Below are 15,233 nucleotides of genomic sequence, written 5' to 3'. Positions count from 1 at the left end.
TCAATTTTTAGGGAGCGATTCCAGTAAAATAGTAAGTTAAATATAAACTTTAATCAGTATAATTACACAAGAAAAAACTCAGATTAATAAATTCGGGTACAATTTTAAATAAGAGGAATAACATCAAATTTCGTTTTCTTTGATTATGATGAGTTTAGCAAAGTTCAAAGAGGAACTTGTCAAAAATTGTATGTAGAGTTGTCAAAGGAAGGGTTTTACAAATTGACAGAGCTATAAAAACATATCGAGTGTTAGGTAAACAAATATAAACAATAATAAACAATTTAGATTATGCCCTTCGACCTAATTTGTTCATTTCGCAATTTGCTGATGTGTGAAATGTTTAAGAATTTGTGAAAAAAAATGAAGTTCAGTTATTTGATTTACTGTATTAAACAGTTAAACTAATTAACAGATTTAGTTAGTACTATTTTTAACATCAAAGGTTTGGAAAGTTTATTAAGGTCGTTTCAGAACAAAAAAGTCATTTTGAAATAAGTTTAAAAAATTGTGCCTTTTATAAGATAGAACTTTTATTGAAATTTCTTTTTAGGAATAATTTTCTCTTTTAACTACGAAATCAACTAGTATTATTTTATATTTAAAGAAGTTTCTTAAATGTCAATTTTAATAGGGCTTTTTCAATCGCTTAACGACGAGACAGAATTGAAAAAGTTAGTAAAAACCGGTAACTTGAATCTGGAAATTGATAACTAAAAGCTCCAATTTATAACTAGAAGGTTTATAATTACAGACATGTTCAGTATTACCGTCAAAATTGATCGATCGTAAATAATGCCACTCAGCAAATTTAACTGAAGGGACAGTTTTGGGGGGGGGGGGTAATCTTTGACAGGATTTTGAGGAAGAAAATTGAAATATCTGATAACTTTGACAGGTATAAATCTCGCCTTATCGCTCAGGTATAACTGGGGGCTGGAATAGTTAGTACTTAGTTAGTACTTTTAGTACTTAGTAATTTTAGAAGAGTAACTGCATAACTATTAAAAATTTTTCTCGTTTTTGACTGACTTTGTGTTGTTGGTTTCGTTTGAAATGCTCAATTTTTTTTAAAATGGTAAAAAAAATTTTAAAACAAATTATTAGTTCAGCGAGCTATACTTGCTATAGGTTGGTAATGTATACTTTGGATATTAAATTGTAATATCAGTTATTTACTAAGTTAGAGCAGACAGTCTTGTTGCAAGAAAGTTGATGTCTGACCAGAATTTGAGCAGAACTTGAATTTGCAGAAACTTGTTTGACCGTATGACTCAAAACAAATTTTGGTCTCGAGAGACATCAATTTTGGGCAAAACCAAATTCTATACTTCAGAAAATGTAACTAAACTTCCTCAATAATTCTGGAATGATTTTGAAATGGCAATGGGTTAGATACCAAAAGTAATGTCCAGCAAGTAATGCTTATAATAACTTATAAAGAAAATAATTTTTTTAAACAAGATTTCCCCGTAAAAGCTGTCCCAGCAAGGTAATCTCTATTTACTACTAATAAGTCACAAGCTGATAACTAGTGGCTTATAACTACTAACTAAAGGTCTACGTACATACACACCAAGGGTGGTATGTTGCACGAAGAAGTACTAACTTATGCAATAACCTAGTTATGACTTATGAGTTATAATGGAGGGCGAGATGACCAAGTAGTTAGCTAGTTAGTAATAAGTTATGGGCTGTAAAGACCGACAGATTTTGACAATAAGAGGATGTTTACTTATGATATGTGACTACTTTTATGTGACAGAAATTTGTACTTTGTGATTATCTTTACACAGAGATAAAGTAAAGCATATAACACCAAGTATAACTTTTGTTTGGGAAGCAAATTTGCGTAGCTGAGCGATACAGAGGTAGCCACGCATATACAAAAGTGGGCTAAGGTGGGGTGAGGCAGTGTTGTTGGGCGGGGGACTGGAATGGGGGGGGGGGGGTGGTTGTGACAATAAATTTTACCCGGGGACTGATGTCACTGATTTTGGTAACCGTATGTTCATAAAAGTACACAATGGTATTGCCGATGACAAGCGTAGATAGCTTTAACCGAATATTATTGATAGCCGAATTAGAAGAAATCACTCTTTTGGATAAAATATTAAAATTTAGCCTGAAAAATGTTAGAAAATGCTTAAAATAACAGCTTGAAAAAGACATTAAAAACTTAATTACTTTTTTACGATCTAAAAAAATTCAAGAAAAAAAAACAGTCAAAAGTGTTCACGTGGGGAAAGAAAAGACTGAAAATTCTTCAAAAAAACTTAACTAGAAATAAACTTAACAAAAATAGTACAATGCCGGAAAAATTCTTGCTTTTCTTATTCATTTATTTTGCACTGTTAATCTTGATTTAAAATATGTTTTGTACAAAAAATATTTTTTGAATACAAATTTGAACAATGAACAAAAATACTTTTTGGGCTCAAATTCAGGGCAAAAAAGTAAGAGCGCGGCGCGTGATTGAATTTTGGAAAAGAAGTATAGCGTCTGATTACATTGCTGGGAGAAGAAACACGGTAATGAAGACTACTTCGGGATAAACAACCCACTAGGGGGGGGGGGGGGGGGGTTGAAAGGGTGGGTCATTGTTAAACAACTACCTCCCCCCTTCCCTAGCCTGTTCCCACAAACTAATATTTCCTGAAATAACACACGTGTACAGCTATAGTACCCATACACATACACACTCACGCATTCACGAAATTAAAATCTTTGCACCCAAAAAGACATAGTCTATTTTACTCGTTGAAAATATCTTTGGACAGAAAACAAATAAACAAAAACTGATCGCCAGCATAAATAAAGGCCGGACACCTGAGCTAATTAATTAAAGCTTTGTTGTTTTAAAGTTCGCGGGGAAATAAAATCGGGCAAGCGCGGTTTCAACTAAAATTAAAAAGAATAAATCTAACAAAAGTCTACCGAGAAATTTTTCTAGGAAAAATTTTGCAAAAAAACGAACAAAAATATTTGTTGTGAGGAATAAAACGGCTAAAAACTGGCTAAAAATGGAAACTTTGAATGAAAAAGGGCAAAAAATTGGCTTTATGAGGGTCAAAATCAACCTTAGGCTATTTGAAATACTTATAATTCGACAAGAAAGCTTACAGCGAATATAACAAAAAAGTATAAGCTGACAAAAAATGAAAAGCAATCAGTTTTCTAATGGCAAATTTGAATTCAAAAATGAGAGATTTATTTTTCCACTTTTCCCAATTGGGAATTGGTAGGAATCATTTTGACTTTTTGTTCCCGGTTTGAAGTCTGAAATATTCTCCAAATTGAAGGAAAAAATTTCTAATCCCCAAAGTTATCAAAATTTTTGTTATGGAATTCCTGAATAAAGCCAGAAATTTATATGAAGACAGAAGAAATTTTAACAGTTTGATGCGAAAATAGAAGTTATACTAGGAAATAATTTTAAGCAAAATGGTACTAGGTTTTTTTCTTATGTTTTGAAATTTTCAACCGAGTCAAATACACCCCCCTCCCCCAATTTTCCATTAAAATTTGAAAGGGCTAAATTCACCGTTCCCAATGTACTTTATCTGAAAATCAAGGCTTATATTTACTTTTTCCTTAAAAAGGCGCGCCCTTTGTTAGACACCCACTTCCTGAGAAAAGATAAACTTGCACTTGGGAACATATTAGGAAAGTGGTTAATAACTGGTTATAAATTAGAGCAAAAGTCATAAATTAGCAACTGGTTAAAACCCCAAGGGCAATCTTTAACAATAGACTGCAAATTTGCAAATGGGTAAGGCGGGGTTTGCTTACCCAAAAACCCAAAATTGGGGGAGTGTTAACGGAAAAAGTGCCAAGATAAATATAAGAATAATACAAAAAGACTGGAAGCATTTTTTGGATTATAAATATGGAAAAAAGGGAATGTAAATGTAATGCGAACTTAAGGGCGTATTTTATCCTCTGCAATTGTGCAGCTACAGTCCAGTTATGACTCATAATAATTATCGATTCGCTCTCACGTTTTCAGGGAACCCTAAAAAATGCTCCCGGAAAAAAAGAAATCAGCTTTTTTATATGCCCCGCGGAACACAATCGTGTCAAATAATCTATTCCCTGTGGCCTTTCCATTGTGCTAGCAAATTAGGCGCGCAAGTGTGAAAATGTTGCCCTAACTACAATAAAAAATGTACAACTAATGTATACGTTTGATTGCTCCTTTTCTGCTCAAGGTTTCGCATTTTTGCCCAATTTTCTGTCCACTTGTGTAAAAAAGTTTAAATTTGGGAAATGCTGTTCGTTTTTTTGTGTTTGTTTAAGGAGCGAGTTCCAAAATTACAAGAAATTGCTTTCAAGTAACATTGCTGTAAATAACCAAGCTAAAACAGAAACACAGGCGATATGCTAGACCATCAAAATGTCCTAACGCTCCGAGTCTAATGATGACAGACATCAGTACTAACCATATAAAAAATTGCTTACACTATATCTGCGCATTAGTTACAGTAAAAACTTAAACATCAAAGAAATTGAAACAAGTAATTTTTGTGCGGGAAAGACATAAATTTTGATTATTCGCCCAAATATCAAAAATACTGGCAACCAAAGTCATGAACCAAAAAACATCGAATTCAATGTAGACATACACCTCAATCTACACCTCCGCCAACGCCAGCTTGTTCTAAATCCTGCCAATTTTCTTTTACCAGAAATTAGAACTCCTAAGAGAAACAATTGAATATCTTCAAGCATCTACAAAAATTTCTGAACTGCATCATTTCTTAAAATTGGTTAGAACAGTACTAACAGTACTAAACATAGAGAAAGACTCCATTTAAAATTTTTTTATTCTATTTCATAATTGCATCTTGAAATTATATTTTGAGATTACAACAAAATTTCAACAATTACTCGCGAGAAAGAAAGGGAGAGGCAGACACACACACACATATACACGCACACACACACCCACACACACACACACACACACAGAGAGAGAGAGAGAGAGAGAGAAAGAGAGAGAGAGAGAGAGAGCGAGAGAAAGAGAGAAGTGGGTGATAGACTTTTTCACAACAGAAGTTGAAAAATGAATTTATTTAAAAAATCTTACTGTGAAATGAAGCTTCATATTTTGAAAATTATATCTAACACAAACTAGAAAGTTATTCTTGCAATTGAATTTAGAAAAAAATAAGATCTTTTGAAAGAAGAATCGCGTTATTAAGAAAGACACTATACCGAACATTTTAATTAATGGGTTCAAACAATTTCAAATGGGTTGAAAAATTAAATTTGAGCTCTTCAACAATAATTAAACTTAAAATGATAATTTAAAAATTCTCAGCAAAAAGTAAGATGCAGCAATTTACTGAGAAGATTTTATTAGATTACTCAATTAAGTAATTAAAATTTTGAGTCAAAAACCACAGCAGCTGCGTAAAATGACCTTTATTATTACTAAGAAAAAATTGAATCATTTACGGCTCAGATCCATTGAGCACTAAAAAAATTATGTATAAGAGGACAAGATTTACAATTCTATCTTTTTAGTCGCATTAAATATCACTTGATTTGAAAAAATACGCAAAACACATCATACATGAGAAATGTTGAGCAGTTAGACTGTGTTTGTTATAGAAACCTTTAAAGGTTCCTAAATGGTAGCAGAATTGAATCGCTTTCCAGAACAGACTTCGATTAAAGCAAATTTGAAAGAGTGACCGATTAAAAAGAAACTTTTAAGTTCCCCTCAGAATTTGATAATTTTTTAGAAGAAACCTGTTGTTCAGATCGACGAGTCACCATTTACTTTTAGTTTTACAGATCTAAGATCAGTACAAGGCAATTGATAGTGCGTCTTTTCGAAGATTTTGAGCCGATGGATTTATATCCGGAGGCTATTATATCAAATACTGCAGAATGTAGTTTAATTGCAACAGTAAAAGAAGTCACATATTTGATATTGGAATTTAAAAAACTGCTCAGTGTGAATAACTCTTTTCGCTATTTAAACTCCGCCAGAAAAACAATTATATCGGAATATTCTTGCAAAATTGCAGACTTAAAAAATTCGATTTCGTTTAGGATGAGGTTTTGTATTCTCTTAATATCGTTCTTATTATTCAGTTGACTTTTGTACATTTTGTTTATTTTAATATTGGCCTGCAAAAAACCTATTGATAGATGTTTAAATCCAGCTGACTCCCCAAAATATAATTTTTTATTCCTTTGTTTCGTAATTTTTTCATACAGTCGGCTAATATTATATCTTTCGAAATCACCCTACTGTTTATATTGTAAATAAAATAACGTATGATGCATTTTTGTGTTTTAACCAGCAATTGTTTTTATAGTAATCATTTTCATTTCTCTTGTGTCAGCATTAAATTATTAAAATCTTTGTAATTAAGTTTCCCCAATGCTTCATATTGGGTTCAAAACAGTGATTGCGGAATAGTTTTCTAGAAGTGATCGTTTTATAAGAATCGAACAGAAAAAAATTTTTTCTTTCCAAACCTTGTAATACACAATTTTTGTAATGTAATTTTTAAGAAATCCATGAAAAAAACGAAAAAACTTTTATGTCAACTATTATTACAGTTTTTTTGTTATTGTGACAGTCTCTAGCTTATGCATGAACCTCACATGAGCTAAAAAGTTTTGACCTTTTGTTTAAAAATATACTTTTCGCCGCTAATCACAGATACGTGAAAAACAACACCGTTTTTTCATATTTTGGCCATAATATTTATATTTTGGCGTCTTCTTTGTCATTCATTCATTCTTTTGTTCAACTATGTGAAATGAAAAAAGTCTTTTTTTTCACGTAAAAAACATGAACAAAACTAGTGGGGTAAAACAGACAGCGTCAGCAAATTTTTCCATAATCATTGCCCATATTTTACAAAAATTGTGACTCATTTGTAATTTTTCCCTCGTATCAACTAGCAGTTATTTGTTCAACAATCTCTTCAACTGATTGGGCAATTTACCCGTATGAGTTAGCTCTGTAATGTGAAATCAGCGAGGAAGGGACGGGTTGAAAAGAGTCCTCAAGAACCCAATTAGTGTGAAGAATATCAGTCAAAAAACGGGGCGAAAAGTGGGTGTTAAATTACTTCTAACAGAAAGCTTTGCTAGCCTTCTTAAAATATAAATACAAATAAAATATTTTTTTTGTGTAAAAATTCCTCATATTATCTGAAAAGTTTTCAAAATTTCCATTCTTTTCAAAATTTCCATTCTTTTCAAAATTTCCATATGAAAGTTTAGAAAACAATATTATTAAACAAATTATGAACAAAACTAATAGATTTAATCGTTTCTAGACAAAAATTGTACGACACGTTCATTCAAAGTCTAAAACGAAACTTTCGATTTCGTCGACATTCTGCTTTTTGATCAGTATTAACGCAAAGCGTGAAAAAAAATCTCTTTCATTTCTGGGAAGCCATTTTCAGCACATCAATAGATCAATTTCCTTAATTGTCTGAGAACTGATGATTCACAGTGACGAGTGGATCAGGATAAGAAATCAATACAGATCAGACAAGCTTTTAATTTTACTACTATCACTCAAAAGTGACTGAATATTTTTAACAAAGCATAAAATGAACGAGTGAAGCTTTTTGTTGAATACAAACTTTTTTGATGATGTGGGGAAAAAGAGAGCGAAACAGTTGAGACAATAAATAGACTCTGGACTATCAAGCACAGATTTAGAAACCATGATAAACATAAAATTTTTTCACAAAAGATTGTTGTTTAAATGGAAAAAGCTTAAATAAATAGATCGACTTCAAATAGCACAACACATTGATTTTGTCAAAAATTTCGGTAGCAAATTTGCACCAACGGGTTCCGTAAGTTTCTTTTGCATAAAACAACCTCAACTAATAAAAATAAAGTTCTTGGAAGCAAAAGAGCAAAAGCTTTTTATACCCGATAAAACTATACTAACTGTAAGGAGAAAATCTTGTAACTAAAATTAAAAAAAAACTTTTCAGCAGTTAGAACGGAAAAAATTTCTTTAAAAAATATACTTATGATCATCAAATAAAAACTCGAGTGAAAACACTGTACCGCGACATAAAGCGACATATATGAATGATTTTCAAAAATTGATTGTTTTGTGCTTGTTTGTGGCGTCGTCTGCTGCTCCACTAAGCCAAAAACAAAAAATCTCAAAACCAAAAAGACTGCAGATTGCGACTCATTTCCTCAACGATAACAGTCTTCATTTTCAAAAAATTTCCAAACAACAATTGTGGTTCAAATGTTGTTAGAAAAGCCTATCTCCAAGAAAACTTATGAACAGAAATCATCGATTTCTACAGAAATCTCATCATAATAAAATAACTTTTGTATGAAAATTATAATTGTTTAGAGATTATGAAACCAATGGGTCTAAAATGACATTCTGGCATTAAGTTTTGGTTGATGAAACTCCGGCAGTAAGCAGAGAGTCCTACTCAATTTGCAATCCAAATGTAGCGATACCCTACTATAAACATGTAAAGTTTTTTTTTAGTTTTTACAAGATTTCGGGCCGCTTAAATAAGGAAAAAAATTGAGAGTTAAGACGTGATAACTGAGTAAACTACCAAACCCCAAATTGGTCAAGCGGTTATCAATTTTCGCACTTTAAACAACTGAAGCCAAATTTTAAGATGATGTCTCGTGGGTTCTGAAAAAATAATCAATCAGTAAACATCAAACCTTGATAGCACGAAAACAAGGTGACTATCCAGCCAACAGTCTCTTAGACGTCAATTGAATTATTTTCTAAGAAGTTCTAAGGTGAGAAAACTACATATGAAAAAAATGCTTAGAGTCGTATGACATTCTTTTTTTACGAAAACAATTCATAGCTTCGGCAAACTACCACAAGTTATTTTCGGAAATTTTGCAGAAATGGGTAAACTAACGCATAGAGATTGTGAAAGATGGACTCGTTTCAATCCAAGTACGAATCCAGTAAAAACAAGACATATCTCAAATGACTAACAACTACGGGGCCAGACACAAACGAACAACCGGGACATAGGAGGTTTTCACAGTATGCTCGAAAATAAAAACTAGTCGACATCATTTAGACAATAATTGATTTTGATTGTGTTTTTCTTAAAAAACGCTTCAGTATCACTGGTATTGCTAATAGCAAAAAATTAATGGTTTAGTAGATGAGGATCTTGTTTAGTTTTTTTCTCAGTATAATGCTTTCAACATGAGATATCCAAAATACAAATATAACATTAAGTATATGATATAAAATATAATTGTAGTTATATCTGCATTTGGGGTGACTCCTGTTGAAAAAACTATACAGAGAAAAAGACAAGACAGCATCCTTATCACAATCCTTATAAAACTTGTTTTTGTTCTCTCTGAAATATTGATGTTATCTTCTCTATTAAAAAATGTTTCGTAAAATCTAAAAAACGTTAGGAGATTGGTTGCAAAGCAATTTACTCCCGCCTAAATTCGGTGAGGGGGAGGGGGTCTATATGAGGCCAACTTTATATCTCGATGCGCGTTTCAAAAGTTTACTGAAAGTCTTTGAAAGTGTAAGACAGTAAACAGATGTGAACAAAAAATTTCCGCAGCAGTTATCAAAAACTCCTTTTTCTTGGGTTGCTTTTTCTAACCCAATGAACGATTCAAGTAAACGGAGTAAAAGAAAACAAAGTTTTGGGCTTCAAGTAAGCTAAAAAATTATGATCAAAATTTTGCTCAAATTTTACGTTTCGTGGGGCTAAATTTGTTGAAAAATGAGTACCGATTAAATGTCAATTGAAATACAAAATTAAAAATGGGTTCAAAATTTTGATTTTGAACTTTAAATTATTTGTTATCTATCATGAAAAAATAGTTATCTGAGATTGTAGATTAGTTTTGATTGTTACGACCATCACATGCAGCTGCAAAACTTAACGGAGGTCAAAATGTTTGTACTGAATTTAAATTACTAGTCTTTAGAGAACATTTTTACGAGACATCAAAGTAAATTAGAGTACCGTATCAGCTTGAATAGGTTTAGTGCATCGAATAACTATACTTATAGGTGATATAGAGCACGAAAATCTTCAATTTAGTTCGAAGCTGCGTCTCAAAAAAACAATTTGTTCTTATTAAAATCCAAACTAGTCAAATTGACTGGAAACAAAATCAAGTCTTCAATTTTTAATGAAGCAGCGATAGACATTATTTGTTATTTCAATGCTTTCAAGTTGGTTTCGCTTCATTAATTTGTAATCACTCACAAAGACATAAATACGATCAACTTTCCGTTACGGAAAAATTGTTGTTTGCTTGATGGAGCACAAACAAAACAGTTGAAGAAAACATTATTTCCACTTTTTTAATACTAATCGCCCCTTTAGATGGTAGGAAAGTACGCTAGCCTCCGATAACTTTTTCTTTCTCTAGCTCGGGAATGCTTTCCGTGTATTTTTCCATAAAATTATGTCTGCTTAATCAATTAGAATGATTACCCCCAGGTAAACGGATTCTGCATACGTCATTACCTGGTAACGGGGAAATTTGCCAGGGTTCATTGGAAAACAGTTACTTTTTTCATCTTTTTTGGGGGGTGGGGGGGGGGGGGGGGAGGGGCTATTAAGTAACAAAATGAAAGAAAAAAACAAAGTGTTTAGACAATACTGTGCAACAATTTAGTTGTGAATGAATTATTTGTTATTTTAAGGGATAATTATGGCAGTTATTCAACTTTGCAGTTGAAAAGTTCACAATGGATCAATTTATTAAATTGGATAGTTAAAACTGAAAAACAACGGAACAATTAACAATAACTAGTCCCCGCCTCCTTCTCACTCTACCCCCCCCCCCCCCCCCGCACACGAACAGCTCAGTGACATCTGTTGTTCATGAACTGTTTTGTTTTTGAAAAATTAACCAAATCAAATTATCGCCATTAGAAAAAAAAGCACGGCCTCAAAAATAAACAACGATACAAACAGTGAGATAAAAAATTATTATCATCAATTAATTCTATAATTACAAAAATGATTGACAAACGAACTTGACATAAAAATAACTGCCAATTATTTTTGGGGAAAAAGCGATGTCAAAAATACAAAATTTTGCGGAGAGAATTATATATAATGACATATATAACTACTGATAACGTTTGGTTATTAACTTTTCCTTTTTAATTGGAAAGCGATAACAGTCACATAAAAATTTTTGAAAGCAAATTTTGATATAAATATAAGAATTTCAAATTATCTACGTAAAACAGGTTTCACTTCTAACAAAAATAGCAAACAGTATGTTTGCTTTTTTAACAAAAAAGTGGCTGTAGTCAGCAAAAAACAGCAAAATTACTCATGAAAAGAACAGTCTGAAATTTCGGGAATAAGAAAAAAGGGCGACTGCAAAAAGGCCGCTGTGGCCTATTGCTGTTCCGCTGCGATTATGTAGAAACAACATTTATTATTACAATTCACAAATTTTGCATATTAATTGTTTAATGTGAAACTTTTTTGGTTATAATTAGAATTGGTTATAATTAGAATCAAAAATAATGAAAAAATCTGATATATAAAAACCTGTAAAAAATGGTGTCAGGACAATTTACCCGATGTCTATACCCAATGCCATTATACCCATCCTGTCATTTTCACAATTACTAACTAGCCGACTACATAATTAAATAACCCTTGGAACTTCATGAAACTTTATGAAACTATCACAACCGACCATGGGATTAAATTATCCACTTATGTATGTTAAGCCATCCTTTAATAGTGATCGCTAACAAGTAATCGGATAATTGAACAAAAAAATCAAAGGGCATTGGGTAAAATGGCGTTGGGTAAAATGGAATAGGGTAAATTGTCATGTAGCCGTAAAAAACACGTGCAAACGCAAATGAGCGGTAAAATTTCAAGGAGAAACTCATAAAAAGGGGAAAATTGATGACTTACTGGATGGTATGTACATAGTTCCGATTCCGTTCTGAGCTGCAAACTGCAACATCATCTCATTGCTAATCGGACCTCCTGGATGATGTTCTTCAAGGTTGGCCGACTGCTGTCGCATCGCATTCGGGTTCTGGTGACCCGATGCTCCACTGATCCGACTCGGGTTCCCGAACGAGGATCGACTCGGGGGTGCTGTCGCCAGTCCACCCGCCCCGAGAGGTCTTCGGCCGAGGGTTGCCGAGGTAGATTCGAAGTCGAGGCCTGTCGGGTGGTGACCTTGGGGTGCGTTAGCTGGGTTGACCCGAGAGGTAGCTGAAAAATAGGGGGTACTTCAGATGATCGGTTATACTTTCAGCGACTCATTTTTGAAATATTTGCAAATCCATCTATTTTATCTCTTTTTTCTGCTAGCGAATCAGATATTTGAGACTCAAACCCGCAACCTTCACAATCGCAACCTAGCGCCTAAATGAGTCTGAAATTGATCAACTTTGTCAGCATTATAAAACACAATTTGTTTGATACAAGCTCGCTTCAATTGCAGCTCCAGACTAGCAACAACTTCATGAAAATTTTCCAGAAAAACACTGGGAAAAATTTCATTCATGTCTTTGATAAACGATTGGCAACATCATTTGGTTGAAGAACATCATTTCTAAACTCTTTTATCAACACAATTAGGATTGAAGAATTTGGTTCTTAAATCAAATGATGGACTGAATCAGTGATGGACCAATTCCAGCGTATGCTACCTAGCAAACTCCGGTTGCTAATCCCCCTGCAACTGATCCAAAGGACTCTGAAGTTGGCTTCGATAACAAATTTTCAAATTCCTACCTGTTCTTCGAAATGTTAATCAAAAGTGATCACCAAAATTATATTAAAGATATCTCGCTCTCCAAAAATGCCATCTTGAAAAACTGAATTTTTCTGAAAAAGCGTTTCCACAAATTTTGGCCAGAACAAAAAAGTTACACTTCAAAACTGTTTAAACGCAAAAAGTAATGAAATCAAAAAGAACCTATGTTTTAGTTTCGAGGATAAAAACGAACGGAAGACCCCCAAAATTGTCAAAACAATCCCAAAAATTTAGTTAATGATGTTCTAAAAGATCCCAAATCCCAAATCCTCTCTGGAACGTGTCAGAGTTACTCATAACGCTTCCTCTTGATACGATACTATTTCCGCAGGTGCAATTAACCTAAGTGACTCGTCTAACTGTACCTCATAAAAATGTATCATATCAATGAAAAACGCACGGAGTTCTAGAAAGAATTCGGAGAACACTCGGACATCAGAAAATGTATCGCTTACATTTCTCAAAAAATTGGAGTTTTTTAATCAAGAAACGCTGCAAAATAGTCAAATTCAAGAAATAAAATCAGGTGTTTCCGTTCAAATTGGTGTGTCAAAATGACCAAGCAGCCTCTCTTTCTGGGAAAATGTTGTTTTCACAGGTTAAACAAGGGTGCGCATCTCCAGCGACGGAATTAGTTGAGTTTTTCGAAAAAATGGTACAAGATTTCTTGAAAACTCAAAAAATTTGAGTTCAGACAACCGCTCACTTATATTTTGGAATGCACTACGATCAAATGAACGGAAAATGCTCATTAGGTGTTCAAACAAGCTAAACTTAGAGGGTCTTTTTAGACGAAAAGTTACGAAGAAAAATAGCGTTTTCAGGATATTATTTTACTACAACATGATGTTCCTGTGCTTAAATTATCGGCATTTTTTCCAAGAGAAGGAGAAGATGGTACTGAAATAGCCAGTATATAGTCAAGATCTAAATCAAATCTAAAAATTTTTGGGCAATTTTAAAGCAGCGATTACGAAAACCAATTTTTGGAGAAATTAGAAGAAAAAGTGTCCGAAATATGGAACCAAACTGACCCATATGTCGTTCGAAACATTTACAAAAACTATTCAAAACAATATGCTAGACGTTAAAAAACTAAAGATGTAATGACGCGTTATTAGAGAAAAAATATGAACTCAAAATGCACTCTATCATTTCAAGTTCCCAATAATTTTAAAAAAATGAAATAACAAGTCATTGGCTTAATAAAAACGTTTCTCGAGTAACACATTTTCTATCTCTACGTTAAAAAAATTTCAGATTTCGTTAGAATAGTTAGATTTAAGTTGAAGAAAACGAAAAAGAAAAGTTATTTAAACATTCTTGCTACGCAAAACATTTCATATAAAAATATTTGTGAAAACTTTGTGAAACCTCAACTATGCGCAAGAAACTCCATTTTACTTCTTACAAAAACTGGAAGCTGCAAGATAAATAAATTTTCCCCTGTATTTCTAAAAGCCTTCAAATTTTCAGAAATGTTAAGAAAAATAAACTAGCATGAATTTCCGCATATTCAACTCCATTTTTTTGGTTTCATCTGCGCTCTTTGAAATAGGCTAGACTCTCTGGAACAAATTTTAGAGCTTCGGAACTACTGGTATATGAAACGATGCAAAAGATACTACTGTATATCTTATGATGCAGAGGATTGTAATCTCTAACCAAAATTAAGGAACTAGCAAATTTAAAAAAAAATAAGACCCATTTTTTTTCTGAATTAGAGAAAGCATTAATACAGTGCAACGTAAACAGAAAATTAACCGTCAGCCAACGCAGAAAACAAAGGGACCCAATCTAAAAATGTAAAAACAAATTAAAATGGAAATTTCCGCTGGACCTGATAATGTTTATATTGTCTTTGATAATTGCGGTTCAAAAAAATCTGTTTCCGCGAGGATAAAAAATTCATTAATACATACATCTTTTTTGCAGCAATTATGCGCAACTTTTGCAAAATTTGAAAGCGCTATTCACTCTCAAAAACTTTTAGTCATTTTTGTAAAATTTAAGAAAGTCAAAATCATTTTAAATTTCAAACGGTCAGGTATCGAATTATTTCCAGTACAAGTTACACCAGGAATTTTCTTAACAATTTAATGCTAAATTTTTTTTTAAAAAGCAAATTAGATAGTTCCATCATTGGAATAAAAATATTCAACTTGATTACATCAAAATTCATTCTGTATGAGTTTTTCATGTTTTCAAAGTTTTTCAAAACACATAAAACTTGATTTGATGTGACTACTAAGAAATCAACAACGTCATGACTTAAGGTGAATATGCATTTTCTAGCATTTGCTACCAAGTCGAAACTTGCAACGTTTAATGCGGCGCGTCTTAAGTGCGCTTTCGCTGCTTTGAAACTAAAAATTGATTTGAAAGAAGAAAAAATCCTCAAAGTTTGGAAAAATGTTGCAAAAAAACAAACATCAAAGATGCGACGACAG

General features: G+C 32.7%; 1 protein-coding gene across 6 annotated transcripts in view; it reads right to left on the bottom strand.

Annotated features, from left to right (window-relative positions):
- Positions 1-15,233, bottom strand: part of LOC142350290 (uncharacterized) — a 189,067-nt gene that overhangs the window by 34,862 nt on the left and 138,972 nt on the right. For all 6 annotated transcript variants that reach the window (XM_075402085.1, XM_075402087.1, XM_075402088.1 and 3 more), the window contains one exon: positions 11,928-12,236. In XM_075402085.1, coding sequence (XP_075258200.1) covers positions 11,928-12,236 — 309 coding nt within the window. The remainder of the gene's footprint in view (positions 1-11,927; positions 12,237-15,233) is intronic.

This window comes from Convolutriloba macropyga, chromosome 12, assembly GCF_964194025.1.
Source record: "Convolutriloba macropyga chromosome 12, txConMacr16.3, whole genome shotgun sequence".
In the NCBI taxonomy this organism is placed as follows: domain Eukaryota; kingdom Metazoa; phylum Xenacoelomorpha; order Acoela; family Convolutidae; genus Convolutriloba; species Convolutriloba macropyga.
Note: the sequence above shows the minus strand (reverse complement) of the source record. Positions and strands in the feature narration are given on the sequence as shown.